Source organism: Echinops telfairi, unplaced genomic scaffold (assembly GCF_000313985.2).
Source record: "Echinops telfairi isolate 266 unplaced genomic scaffold, ASM31398v2 ScPeMD7_7469;HRSCAF=8507_0, whole genome shotgun sequence".
NCBI classification, from domain to species: Eukaryota; Metazoa; Chordata; class Mammalia; order Afrosoricida; family Tenrecidae; genus Echinops; species Echinops telfairi.
In genome coordinates, this window is record NW_022111372.1 from 93,657,431 (window position 1) to 93,671,595 (window position 14,165).

The window sequence follows — 14,165 nt, forward strand, 5'->3', positions numbered from 1 at the left end:
GAAACATCATTTGATGGTCACCAGGGATGGGAGGAGGAAAAACGGATAATCTCTTTCTAGGCAGTAGACACAATTCGCATTATGAGGATGTCAGCACAGGGTGACCAAGGAAAATGAAGAAAGCTCTAAGTACGCAAGAATAAAGACAACTATGATAAATATTGTAACATACCCAATTTTGAAACAACAGTAAGAACAAAAAAAAATCTTAAGTAGTTACATAGGTAGATATGCATGCTATGCAGGTGTGGAAATATGCATGAATAATGGTTATGGTTAGCTGTGTACACAAGGGTTTTAAGTTCCTGGAATATTCCATTATCTTTTAAATTCAGTTTTGCAATGAACTTTTTGACACTTCCCCAAATATGTGTACTGAAAATATGACTATATATAGAGAGCACACATACAAGACGAAACTTTTTTGACACCTACACATCTCGTGGGAGGGGTTACTGGGCTTGAAGAGTGAAAAACATAGTCTTTAGGGGCATCTAACCCAAATGGCATAACATAGTTCATCATGACAGTAGTACTAGTTTGGTGAATTTGGTCAGTGATCTGGGGTCTTAAAAGCTTGCGTGTGGCCATCTAAGAAACAATTATTGGTTTCTGTCCGGAGCGAAGCAGAGTGAAGGAAACAAGCAACTCAAGGAAGTTAGTATTCCACAGGACTAATGGCCCACATGGACCACAGCCCCTTCCAGCCTGAGACCAGAAGAACTAGATGTGGTTCTGACCAGATATGCAATAGAAGATTTCAGAATGGGTAAACCATTTAGAACAAAACTCAAATTAATTTTTTTTTAAAAAGTCAGACTTACTGGGCTGATAGAGATTGGAGGAATTTCTAAAACTGCTGTCTTATGACACCCTTTTAACCTGGAACTGAGCTACTCCTGGAAGGTCACCTTTAGCTTACTTGGCACTAAAAAGAAGCTCAAGAAGACTCAAGAAACAAATTGTTGGGGGTTTTTTGGTTTGTCTTTTCCCCTAAAGGTCTGAGTACTCAGAAGAAATACTACAAACAACATATGTACAAATGGGCTTGCTACAATTGATATATGGATTGTTGTAAGAGCTGTAAGAGCCTCCAATAAAATGATTTATTTTTTAAAATGCCACAAAATCCAAAAGTATTATTCAAGCAGGAGCACATCAGTCCTTTGCTCACAAAGGGCTTACTTTTGCTTTAGACTCAATCTCAACAAGCTTTTTATTTGCTGTTTAGCCCCACAACTGATTAACAGAAATTAATGAGATGGAGTAATTGGGATTCCTGTAAGGTGACCTCATGCTGACAGCAGTTAAGGGACTTCATCTGACAGCAAGGGAAGAAGGGGACCTATTCCTGAATTTAAAGTTCTGTAAATTCCAGAGGGAGAAAGGCATCACAGCACTATAGAACAGCTTATCTACCACTGGGTAATTCCAAGTCATAAATTAAAAAGTCATGAATATGAGATTTAAGTGAACAAGGCAGAGAAGCATTTAAGATGTGTTTGTGGATGATTTCTATCTAAAATGGTTCAAATTTTTCACAATTAAAGAAGTTAGAAACTGTAAGAATATAAGCAATGTCACTAAGTTGTACATGGTAGAAATTGCTGAAGCATATGTTCTGCTGTGTATATTATCAAGATCGACAAAAAAATTTAAAAATAAAGTAGAAACTAAAATTTTTAGGAAAGACTTGGCTTCTAAGGATTCTAGGTAGCTATTGTTAACATTAATAGAATAGAAATTCACTCTTATTCATAAGTTTTCACTAGATTTGTCATAACTCACTTTACCCTAAGTACAACCATTTTGTTTCAAGCTGAAAGCCTCACCCTCTCCCAGCACAAATTGTTCTAAGTGATATGCCACAGTGGCAGCAGCCTTCCTCTGTTAACCTCAAACAGCCATCTTCCCCTCAGTCCACCCCACCTGGCCTGGCCTGGCCTGGGACCGGAAGTGGAGATAACCAACTCCCTTGAACTGCATCTTGCCACGAGCTGCTCCAACTCCCTTTTCTCTGTGCCTCACCACTTGCACAACAGTTACCAGCACCTGCTCCAGCTCCCCTTGACCTGTACAGTGCAAAACCCTTTGTAGAATAATAACATTGGAGGCTCAGGGTGGGTTACGCAATAGCTGACACTCTGAATGCGGATAAACTTATCCTCTTTGATAAACACTGCGGAAGTTTCTCATTAACCGTGCCATAACAAATGCAGAAAGGAGTGCATCATGCAGGACATTGTGATTTTTCTCCCCATCCTGATATTGTACTACTCATCTGATTCCATGAGACACCTTAGAATTCTACCAAAAAACTCAAGACAACAGAATTTTAGCTACTAACAAATAAAAGAAACGTCACTAATACAAAATTAAAAGGGTTCAGAAATTGAAGCCAGTAGAGGTGGGAAACTGTGACTCATGTTCCACCTAATTAAAATGGTAGTCTCAAGGTCACGCAGACTATCAAGAGATTTAATCTCACGTCATCTGAAGCGCACACTTGGGACTCAACAGGAATTCTGTTTTCAATTTGTGTATCCATCTGGGTTCAGCGGGGGCCATTTCGGACAACCTTGTCATCCCTCTGTTTTAGAGAATATGAAAGTGGTTCCATCAGAGCTGGTCCAGTGTTAGGTATTACAACAGAAATGGTTATTAGGAACTCTTGATTATCAAAAGTCCTTAATTACTGGCATTTTGTTTCTTCTCCCGCTATTTCCACACATATACATAAAAACCAAAGAGGTAATCATATATAAAATGAGAACAGTAAAGGTTAATGTGTAAGGGTCCAAGATAAGTAATGAGGAACAGGCTAAGCAAGTTAGGAAACTTTAGTGGTTTGCTTTATTTTTCATGAAGAATGTCCTAGTTTAAGAGACAATTCTCACACTACATTCTAGGCCACAGGTATGAGAGTCACAATGGGCAAACTGGCTAATGAAGAAACTAGAAAGAGAACAAAAGACAGGTGGATCACATGATTCCTGGGTTCTATTTCCTTTATATTAAGAGTCCAGTGGCTTAATTTTGATAAAATACAACATTCTTTCTTGATGAAAGCCCAAAAGATGATGGGAACAGGGAACAGAAGAATTCCTCAGTATGATCCAGAATATATATATATATGAAAAAGCCAATAGTCAACATCACACTTAAGTGTAGAAACACTGAGAGCTTACCCCCTTGAAATCAGGAACAAGACAAGTGTGCTCCTCGACCACTTTATTTGATATTGTATTAAAAGTCCTAGCAAGAACAGTAAGACAAGAAAAAGAAAAGGTATCCAGATTAAAAAACAAAACAAAACAAAGTTATCTCTATTCAAAGATAATGAGCCAATAGCTAGAAAATCAGAGCCTACATGAAAACTTCTAAAGCTAATAGAAGAATTTACCAAAGTTGTAGGGTACAAGATCAATACATGATAATCAGTTGGGTTTCCATACACCAGAATTGAGAATTCGAAGAGGGAAACAAGGCAAACAATTTACAATTGCAGCTACAAGAATGAAACAGCTGGGAAGAAATCCAAACAGTGACGTGAAGGATTTATGCAATCAAAACTCTAAAGTGCTACTGGAAGAAATGAAAGAGACTTAAATAAATGGAAAGCTGTTTCCTGTTTATGGATTGGAAGGCTTAATAGTGCTAAGATGTCAATACTAAGATGAAACCACAAATTCAATGCATTCCTATCAAAATTCCAACAGCCATCTTTACAGAAATATAGAAATGAATCCTCAACTTTATGCAAGAAGCCCCAAATAAGTAACAGCACTCGTATCTCCTGATTTTAAAAACATACTATACAGTCTGGTTGTGGTATAACAATAGACACTCAGACAGAAATAGAGAAATGAATCCTCAACTTTATGCAAGAAGCCCCGAATAAATAACAGCACTCATATCTCCTGATTTTAAAAACATACTATACAGTCTGGTTGTGGTATAACAATAGACACTCAGACCAACAGAATCGAATTGAGAGTCCAGAAATAAATCCATACATCTATGTTCAACTGATTTCTCACCAGGGTGTTAATATAGCCTCAAAATGAGACTTGCACAACAATGTTCACTGCAGCATTTTTCACAATAGCTGAAAGTTGGAAACAGCCAAAATGCCCATCGATTGATAAGTGGGTAAACAAAATGTGGTACATACATAAAATGGAATATTACTCAGCCAAAAGGAAAAATGAAGTCTTCATAATGCAATTATAGGGACAGAACTCGAAGACATTATGCAGAGCAAAGTAAGTCCATCACAAAATCGAAAATATCTTACGATCTCACTTATATGAAAAGATACATGTATAGAGACTAAGGTTAATTAGTGGTTCCCAAGGGCAGGTAACCCTGGACAACAGAGGGAGTTTCAGTATCTGGAATAGAAGGAGGATATGGAATGTGTGGCTAATTGCCTCTATGAACAACTGCCTCCTTTGCCATGAGACCATCATTCAGAGGTCCTCAAACTTTTTAAACAGGGGGCCAGCTCACTGTCCCTCAGACCTGTTGGAGGGCTGGACTATAGTTTAAAAAAAACTATGAACAAATTCCTATGCACACTGCACATACCTTATTTTGAAGTAAAAAACAAAATGGGGCAAAAACACCCGGCGGGCCGGATAAATGCCCTCGAGGGGCCACACGTGGCCCTCGGGCCATAGTTTGAGGACCCCTGCCATAATTGGAGAGTCCTCAAGCTACCATTACTGAATATCCCGAGGAGAAGGTTCCATAGAAGAATCCTGATTAAAAGGAGGGAAATACAGAATTCCAAATTCTTATAGACACCAGATTTTCAGGAGCCTTGAGGGTTAGAGGAACCCTTGAAACTATTACCCTAAAGTAATCTTTAAAACTTAAAACAGAAGTGTGCCCTGAAATCCTCTTAAAACCAAATAGTTTAGCTTAACTAGTAAAAAAAAAGTCTGCCTTGAGTATTGGGCTCTTTTAAGAACTCTATATGGGACTAAATTGATTATGGTAAATGAAAAAATAGTTAAGAAATTGTACAGGCAGTGAGTTTAGATTAGTAGGGAGGGGCAACTCTGAAAAGAAGGGTTAGAATGGTTAACCAACTCAAGGACTGTATCAAGGCCACTAAATGGTACATGTATCAACTACTGAACTGGCATGTTTTGTTGTGCATATTCTCAATAGCAGAAAAATAAAATTATATCTGCATTTAAAAAAGAGTCCATTGGCTTAAGGAACACAGAGCTGTGTGAAGGGTGATGGGAAATGTGGGATGATGATGGTTAAACAGCATGATGGACATATTTAATGTCACTGAATTGTTCGTACAGGAGCCCTGGAGGTAGAGTGGGTTAAGTGCTCACCTGCTAATGGACCGGTCACCAATTGGAACCCACAGCCAGTCTGAAGGAGAAAGGTGTGGCATCCTGCTTACATACAATGTACAGCCTTGGACACCCTCTGGGGCAGTTCTGCTCTGTCCTCTAGGTTTCTATGAGTCCGAATTGACTCAAGGCAGTGGGGTTGGATAGGATTGGCTTCCCTGTCCCCTAGAGACATCCTGTAAACTCTGCTACTCTAGTTACTCACTGACCATAATAATGGTGTCTGGGGCCGTTCTACTTTGTTCTACAGGGCCAGTATGACTCAGAATCGATGACGGCGCAATGGCAATAAGTTTGGCTTTCTGGTTTTGAACTGTACAAGTACAATTGTCGAAAGGGCAAATGTTTTCTTACCTATACATTTACCACATATTAAATTTAGCTCCACTAAAAACAACGAAACATTGAAATGGGGTTTCATCTGTTTCTTAGAACAAGAACAAGACTTTTTTCACCTCAAACTACAAACTTAAAAAAAAGAGGCCAAAAATATCTTAAGGGAAGTTGAAGCAAAAACAAACACCAATAAATACACACAAAAAAGCATTTAAGACATTCAGTAATCCCTTCTCCCCATTCCTTACCCCCACTCTCGGCAGAGATGCTGCTGTAAGGAGGGGGAGCATCGCTTCCAGCCTGCTCTGCTTCTCCTGGCTCTTCTTCATTCTGCAACTAAATGGAAAGTTCATAGTTTAACGCAAGAAGAAAGCAATTTGGCAATGTGTTTCCAAACACTTAAAAAACTTGACAAACCCTTTAGCAAAGTGTTCTACTAGGAAATCTGCTATTTGAAATAGCGCCTGAAAGTATGTCATCCTGCCATTGGTAGTCTAGGTAGTTCACTCAAGTTATCTTCACGAAGACATCTGTGCTCATACATTCAATTCACTGACAAGAGGAGCTGTATAAGACAGGAGTCAGTCAGTCTACAGAATAATAGCCAGCTATTTCTCAGTGTACCTATGGGTCTAGCTCTGATTTCATTAGAATCATGCTATATAGTGTTAACTGAGCCACTTGTAAAATGCTGTTAGCTGGTCAAGGCTGCCCGATTCATGAGGACACCATTCATAAGAGGATGAAATGCTGCACAACCATCTTGTGTGACCCCCCCATGACCCGTGAGGGTCGAACCACCATACTCAAGGGTTTTCAAGGCTTGGTTTCCCCTAATAAATCAGCGTCTGTGATACTGAACAGATTTCAGCAGAGCTTCCAGAATAAGGCAAACTAGAAAAACCTGGCAATCTACTTCTCAAGACAACCTTTCCTTAAACCCTCTACTTGTTACCATTAAGGCAATTCATACATACAAAAAGCCTCCACAGTTGATCCCTGAACAATATGGGTTGGAACTACATAGGTCTCCACTTACACCCAGGAATTTTTGTTTTTAATGACATGTGATGCAAACTTCTCCCCACATATGCAGTTTGTCTCTCTAGTCAATTGAGTATTTCAGTATAAATTGATTGTTCACAGGTCTTATGTATTTTGTATCATATTTAGTGCAATCCCTTGAATCACCATGAGGCCTTTATGAAGTGCCATTAGTGATGCTGGAAGTGTTCTAAATAAGTAAAGAAAAGTCATGACATTACAAGGAAAGGTTGGGTTGACAGACTGGGGTCTATAGCTGTGGTTGCCTGCTATTTCCAGATGAACAAATCCAGCACAAGAACTATTGTGGGGGGTAAAATAGGAAAGAAAATTTGTGTAGCCCTCGTTGTACTTATACCAGCACACACAAAATCCTTGCATTTACAAAATACCATTTTATCTCATATGAAAATGCAGCTTCTATGTCAGTGCAGTATATAGTACTTATAACAAAAAATGTGTTGACTGCTTCTATAATTGGTAAGGTCCTGGCTAACCATAGTTAAATTTGGGAGGAGCCAAAAATTCTGTGCAGGTTTTTGACTGCACATGGGCTGGATGGTGTCAGGTATCCTTTGAATTGATACAGAAAAACGACAGAAGGAGCTTGAGGTATCATACCATTAAGTAGGGCAACCTATTAAATTTTAACCAACCATCTTAATCTCTAATCCCTATGCTATTCAATAACACAAACATACACACACCACTGTCATTCAGTCAGTCGATTCTGACTCACAAAGATGGAATATACAAGTCAGAGTAGAATTGTTCTTTAGAGTTTCCGAGGCTGTAAACCATTCCAAGAGGAGATAATGTCATCTTCCTCACACACTGGCTGGTGGGTTTGAACTGCCAACATCGAGGTTAGCGGTCCAACACCTAACACACAGCACTGCCAGGGCGCCAATGTTAAACTTAAGGCACTCATAAGATAACTGTATTATAAACTTAGATGGAAACTTCTTTTAAATAATGGTACACAGACAAAATAATTGGGGTGCTCCCACCTAATTCACACACACAACACACTCAAATGTTTTAATTGTAAGAAAAACAAAATTTTTAAAATTGGGGTAAAGTGAATTTTACTGGGATATCAAGTCAAGGAATTATTTAAAGAGAGCCCAGGGCCATGGTTCATTTGAAATGGTGGTGTTTAACATCACCTGAAGCTCTAGCCAGAGTATTCAAAGCCTCCTCACACTTAAAATAGGTTTGTGCCTTGGGAAGCCCAGGGAAAGCAGCAAAAGAATACCAAGAACAGGGGCCAATGCAGACTTTTCAAGAACGTCCCCTTAATTTACCGCTGCCAGTAATGTCCTTTCTTTAAACCTCGCTCAACATTTCTGTCTGGCTTTGTAGTTCCTGAGCCCAAAGTAATCATGTTACTTCTGCATAATTTAGATTTCAGAAAGGAGGCCTGGAAATTCTTAAGAAAGACAGAAGTCTCCAGAATAAAGAGACTTTATATACCAGAATCTACAAGAGAGGAGTCTGTCTCTTAGCAACTGGCAGTGTGAAATGTGATCACCACACACCACAGTAGCACAGACACCAGAGAAATTCCAACCTTCTCACAAGCCTCGCTTTCTTTTAGAGAGGAAAGAAAGGTCTATTTCCACATTGAAAGTTTTTGCCCCATTAAAATTTTCACTTTAGAATTATGTTAACATTATTTTCAACAGGAGTATGGGAGCTTCAGAAAGTTCCTGGAGAAATTCTATTATCCAATTATTTCATTTTTCTGTGAACTTTTGAAGCCCCCTGGTATATAGATAAAGGAGAGCCATAAAGTCACATCCTTCAAAACGTAAAGAGTGTATCAATAGCCATTAGTTTGACTCAGCAAGCCAATTAAGTCAGGTACTCACTAACAGAAGTGGAACATGCACACTTGAACTCGGCTGAGCTTACCTATGGGCTACCAGATGTCTGCTCCCGGCAAGATTTAGTCTCAGAAGTAAGAGAGTCACTATGCATTGGAATTCACATCGCTGACAGTGGTCTAGGTATAAGACTATATAAAACTGGTCTCCAAACGGCTCTCCTTTAAGGTTCTCTTTTTTTCGTCCCTTGGAATTTGTCCTGTCCAAGCCTCCCCACCACACACATCCCTAGGGCTCAGGGGTCTTTAGGCTCTCTCCTGAGGCTGAGTGTCATCATCATCTTGTGGCTGGAGTTGAAAAGATGTTCAATTTCTCCTACTAACTGGGCCAGTGAGGCCAGAGTGCACTCAATGTCATGGGACTCTAGTTGTAGAGGTGGGCCATGAGCAGGTCTGAGAAGGGTGGGACCTGCTGAGTGTGACCACATGACTTTGCAGATAGGCAATAAAGGTGGTTAGGGTCTGGATTCTTTTCTATCACACAAGTTCGGTCAGTTTTACTTATCTCCAAGTAATGGCAACATGCTGCACAAAGTAGGGAGTTTAGCTACTCATCACCACATGCCTCTTGATTGCGAGGAAAGAAAAAGGTAGTCATTTGAAAATTCGGATGGCTTTCTCTTTAGCCACACTCAGGGTGTGCCCTCACTTCTGCTTCCCTGCCTCCCTGTACTCCTATCTATACTCAAAACAGACTCTTCATGGCACCCCCAAATGATCCTAAACTCTGCCACGTCCCTGCTTTAGATACCTCTGGTTAGCATCCACCACAACCTCTTATACCCTTCCAGGGATTCTTGCCAACAAACAGGTGCTCCTCAAGTTTTACTCTCTAGATTGCCTATAAAAAATGCTAATCTAAAATAAACAAAATGCTCTCCTTTTTCGCCTCCTTCCTCTGTAAGTAGGGACTATTTCTATATCTGTTTAGCTATCTTCAAATATATTTTTTCTTTTTTCTCCTTGCCACCAAGTCATTTCTGAATCATAGTGACCGTAGCGGACAGAGGCCCTTGTGGGTTTCCACTTTCTTTCAGGGTGGAGGGTCTGTCTCCCACCCTGTGAAAGAGCCCTGGTAGTGTAGTGGTTACACACTAGACTGCCAATCCAAGTAAGCAGTCTGAAATCACCAGCGGCTCTGCAGGACAAAGACCAGGCTTTCAACGTCAGTCAGGGGGCGATGTAGCAACGATGAAAAATACAACTTTCCTCTAGTTCCTAAATGCTTCCTCCCCGCTCCCACTATCATGATATGAATTCGACCTTGCAAGTCTGGCTAGACCAGAGGATGCATGCTGGTACAGATAGGAACTGGAAATACAGGGAATCCAGGGCGGATGAGCCTTACAGGAACAGTGATGTGAGTGGGAGGGTAGAGGGAGAGTGCGTAGGAAAGAGGGAACCGATTACAAGGAACTATATGTGACCTCGAAAAGTGGGTGAAGGGAGATGTCGGACAGGGCAAGATATGACAAAATAATAATTTATAAATTATCAAGGGCTCATGAGGGAGGGGGGAGCGGGGAGGGAGGGGAAAAATGAGGACCTAATGCCAGGGGCTTAAGTGGAGAGGAAATGTTTTGAGAATGATGAGGTCAATGAATGTACAAATGCACTTTACATAATTGATGTATGTATGTATGGTGATAAAAGTTGTATGAGCCCCTAATAAAATGATTAAAAAGAAAGAAAGAAAATGATAAGCAAATTAAAAAAAAAAAAGTTACTGTCTTAGAAACCCAGTCTTGGAAAACTACCCTGCCCTATAGAATCATCATGAGTCACAATCAACTCAACTGCAGTGAGTTTGAGTCTGTCAAAAACCACGTCAAAGTTATTCTTAGATTCTTTCTATTTACCAGGAGTGAGAGAAAGCAAATATTAAAATAAAAATCACTATTGAACAACAAAAACAAGAAAATTATATATGTAGAGAAGTATCAAGACAAACCTTATAACTCATTCTAACACAAATAGCATGTAAAATATAACACTGACCTAACCAATAAAATTGGAAGTATTTGCGTCATTGAAAAAACTTTTTTCTTGGTTGCGGCCTATTTAAATAGTCAAGGAGATTCTTAGAAATTTTAAGTCCCTTCTTTTAAGTTATCCACAGTAAGGCTCAGATAATCCTGAATGAATGTCTAAACTCTAGCTTTAAATGTTATTCACCCACTTCTAATTTTAGAGTTGACTTCTACAACTTTTATCTTAAAATGCAATTTTTAAGCCTTTCATTACCAACCCACAGCTTCTGCATACTTTCAATCTCACTAAATGGGACAATATAAAAAGAGCATAAAACAAGCACATTTCTTTAAGTAAACAGCCAAGTATGTATATTACTCTATTGTTCAACCACAGCCAGAGTTTGTAAGGTACATCTTTTTAGTGTATGAGTTCATTTTATTCCAACATCATCAAATTCTTTATATCCAAGAAGAGTTTTTTAAATTAAATTGCTATCAATTAGAGATGGCATTGAAAGTATGGCAAATAATTCTGACAAACTTTATTTACCTTAAAAGTAAGAGTAATTAAAAAAAAAGTAAGAGTAATTCAACAAATGGACAAAATATTTGAATACACACTTCTCCAAAGATGATATACCAATATCCAGTGAGCACATGCCAAGATGCTCAACGTCATGAATGTTTGTTGGTGCATGCCACTGAGTCAGACTGACCTATGGTAATCCCACGTGACAAAGCAGAGCTCCAATAGGGGTTCCTAATCACTTCTATGGAGCAGCTGGAGGATTTGGATTGCCAACCTTTGGGTTAGTAACCAGTTGCTTAACTATTATGCCACCTGGGCTCCTGCATTAGTCTTGAGGGAAATGCAAATCAAAAAGCACATTTTAAAACTCTATCACAATCCACTTTGACAACCACCAAAAATGACAAGCAACAATAATTGTTGCTTAGTAACTGTTATTAAGGATGTGGAGGATTTGGAACCATCATATACTCACACAGCCCCCTCTGATGAAAACACATTTGGCAGTCGACTCTGACTCATGGTGACCTCATGTGCATTGGAACAGAGCTGAGTGCTCACGTGGAGGATTAACCAGAAGGTATGGAAATGGAAGAGTCTGGGGTTATTCTGAGTGCGAAGTTGAAATAGCCACTGGTTCCGTCCCATCCAGAGCCTCCAAGGTTATCATCTCAACTCACTGCCATCAACCCAACTCATAGCAACCTCCTCTGGGTTCTGAGCCTGTAAATGCTTACAGGAATAAAAAGCCCCATCTTTCTCGTGGAGCAGCTGTTGGTTTTGAACTGCAGGCCATGTGGATCGCAGCCCAACAAGTAACCACTACACCACCAGGGCTCCTAGAGTTATTATCATACAATTCCTAAGAAAACCGAAGGCATATGTTCTCTCTCTCTCTCTCTCTCTCTCTCTCTCTTTTTCTCTCTCTCTCTCTCTCTCTCTCACACACACACACACACACACACACACACACACACACACACACACACACACTATACAAATGTTCATAGCAGTATTATTCACAATAACCCCCAAAAGTCCACCAATTGTTATCAATAAAAAAGTAAATTTGGCACACACATATAGTTTGTGTAAACTACATTTTGTTTGCCCATTACTATCAATTGGTTGACAATAATGCTAAAACATACAAACAACATAAGACAAAGGAATTATTGGGCCATAAAAATGAATGAAGTACTGAGCCATGATGAGAACCTTGAACACATTATGCTAAATGAAAAAAGCCAGTTCACAAAAGACCACATGATTCCATTGATACAAAATGCCCAGGATAAACAACTCCTTAAGAGACAGAAAGTAAATTAGTAATTGTCAAGTGCTGTGGGAAAAGAGGACTTGAGAGTGATTGCTAATGTGCACGGCATTTATCTTAGGAGAAGAAAATGTCCAAGAATCATTTAACTGAACACTTCAAAATCTACAATGTTAGTTACATCATCAAAAAAGATTTATCTTCTAACTTCATAAAAGCAAACCTCTATAAGGTAAACTGCATTTAAAACAAAACCCAAATGTTACTACTCCAAATCATTATTCTCTTGCTGACTCAATGCCTACACTCCGTAATAGGAAAAAGTAGGTCCTGCTCATCGCAAAACCCCCAAGATTTAAAAAAGAGCGCCTATTATGAATAGAGGAACATACCAACCAATCACTAACTAACTTACTAATTACCTAGTTGAACTAGAAACTAACCAAAGTAAAAATTTTTTAAATACTTTCCTTTCCTGAAGAGAAAAATGAAGAGTCAAGAATTCAAAGGGTAATTTTGACTAACAATTTCTTTTATGAACCTAAGATAAATACATAAATTACTTTCCCTACTTTGAGTTCAACAAAAGATACTTCTTTTTAAAATGCACTAAGATTTAGACTATCCCCAACAGTATCTATCATATGAGAAGGAAGAGATGGATGCAAATCTTCTTAATATTGAAATAAAAGTACAATTAAACATCAAAATTAGTCAAAGCAAAGGAAAGCGAAGTAATCAGAACAGTGTTTTAAAAGTCAAAGCAAAAAAAGAAAAAAATCAAAGCAATGAAAAGAATTATAGTGCAATAAATTCTCTTAGCCTGTTGTTTTGTAAAGCTTTCTATTTAAAGAACTATGTGATTATCACTGTTAACATGTATAAATACAACTGATGAGCACAACTGGATTTGGAAGGAGAAAAAATTCCCTCAATGCTGTACTCATGTTAGTTCTTACTAGTTTTCTTGTGCCTATCTTACTTTTGTTCATGTAAGCTTCAAGTAACAAATGAAGAAATACCATTCAGAGGGAAAAGAAGAAGCAAGCAGGATAGTAGTCACTCATCTCCAAATTCTCAAAGAAACTTAGGCACTAGAAGAAACACTTCATTTGTAAAGGCTCTAAGTTAGCCAGTCACAGCTACGGTTATGGCATTGAGATTTGGGGTGGCACCAGAAAATAGGCATATTATGTGCCAGGACCTGAGATGAATTCCTACGTCCAAGTATTTCAACACCCACAGTGGCTCCACCAGACATTAAGCAAATAAATAGTCACTATTGTGCATTCTAGCACATAGCTTCAATAAAACTACAGCAGAGAGCCTTGCACATTAATCGTAAGCCTCCAATACACTTCATGATGTTTTTTTAAGATTGGTTGACTCGTTCAGCATTTTCAAATGAATGATAGTAAGTCCCTATGCTCTCCTTTTTCCCCCAGAGGCTTATTTCCTATATAGTTCCACAAATGGATCTTGGGCTCCCACTGTCATCCACCGCCTTCGGCAAACCAGATTATTACTTACACTATGGGCTCTGATACTAATCCTCCTTCAACTTTGGATTATATGCTTCACAATCCCTCCATGACTGATGATGGTGTGCTTCTTCCATGTGCACTTAGTTGACATCTCACTTAGATGGCTGCTTGTTTGGAGACAAGTCTTTTAGACCCCAGATGCTATTTTATCTAATAGCCAGGTACCATCTAATTTATGCACATTTTGCTATAGCACC

The 14,165-nt window shown here is 39.0% G+C and overlaps 1 protein-coding gene across 1 annotated transcript in view; it reads right to left on the reverse strand.

The window, feature by feature from the left end:
- The window catches only part of NDFIP1 (Nedd4 family interacting protein 1), a 95,186-nt gene that overhangs the window by 22,422 nt on the left and 58,599 nt on the right, over positions 1-14,165 (reverse strand). Inside the window, exon 3 of the mRNA XM_045284725.1 lies at positions 5,963-6,050. Coding sequence (XP_045140660.1) covers positions 5,963-6,050 — 88 coding nt within the window. The remainder of the gene's footprint in view (positions 1-5,962; positions 6,051-14,165) is intronic.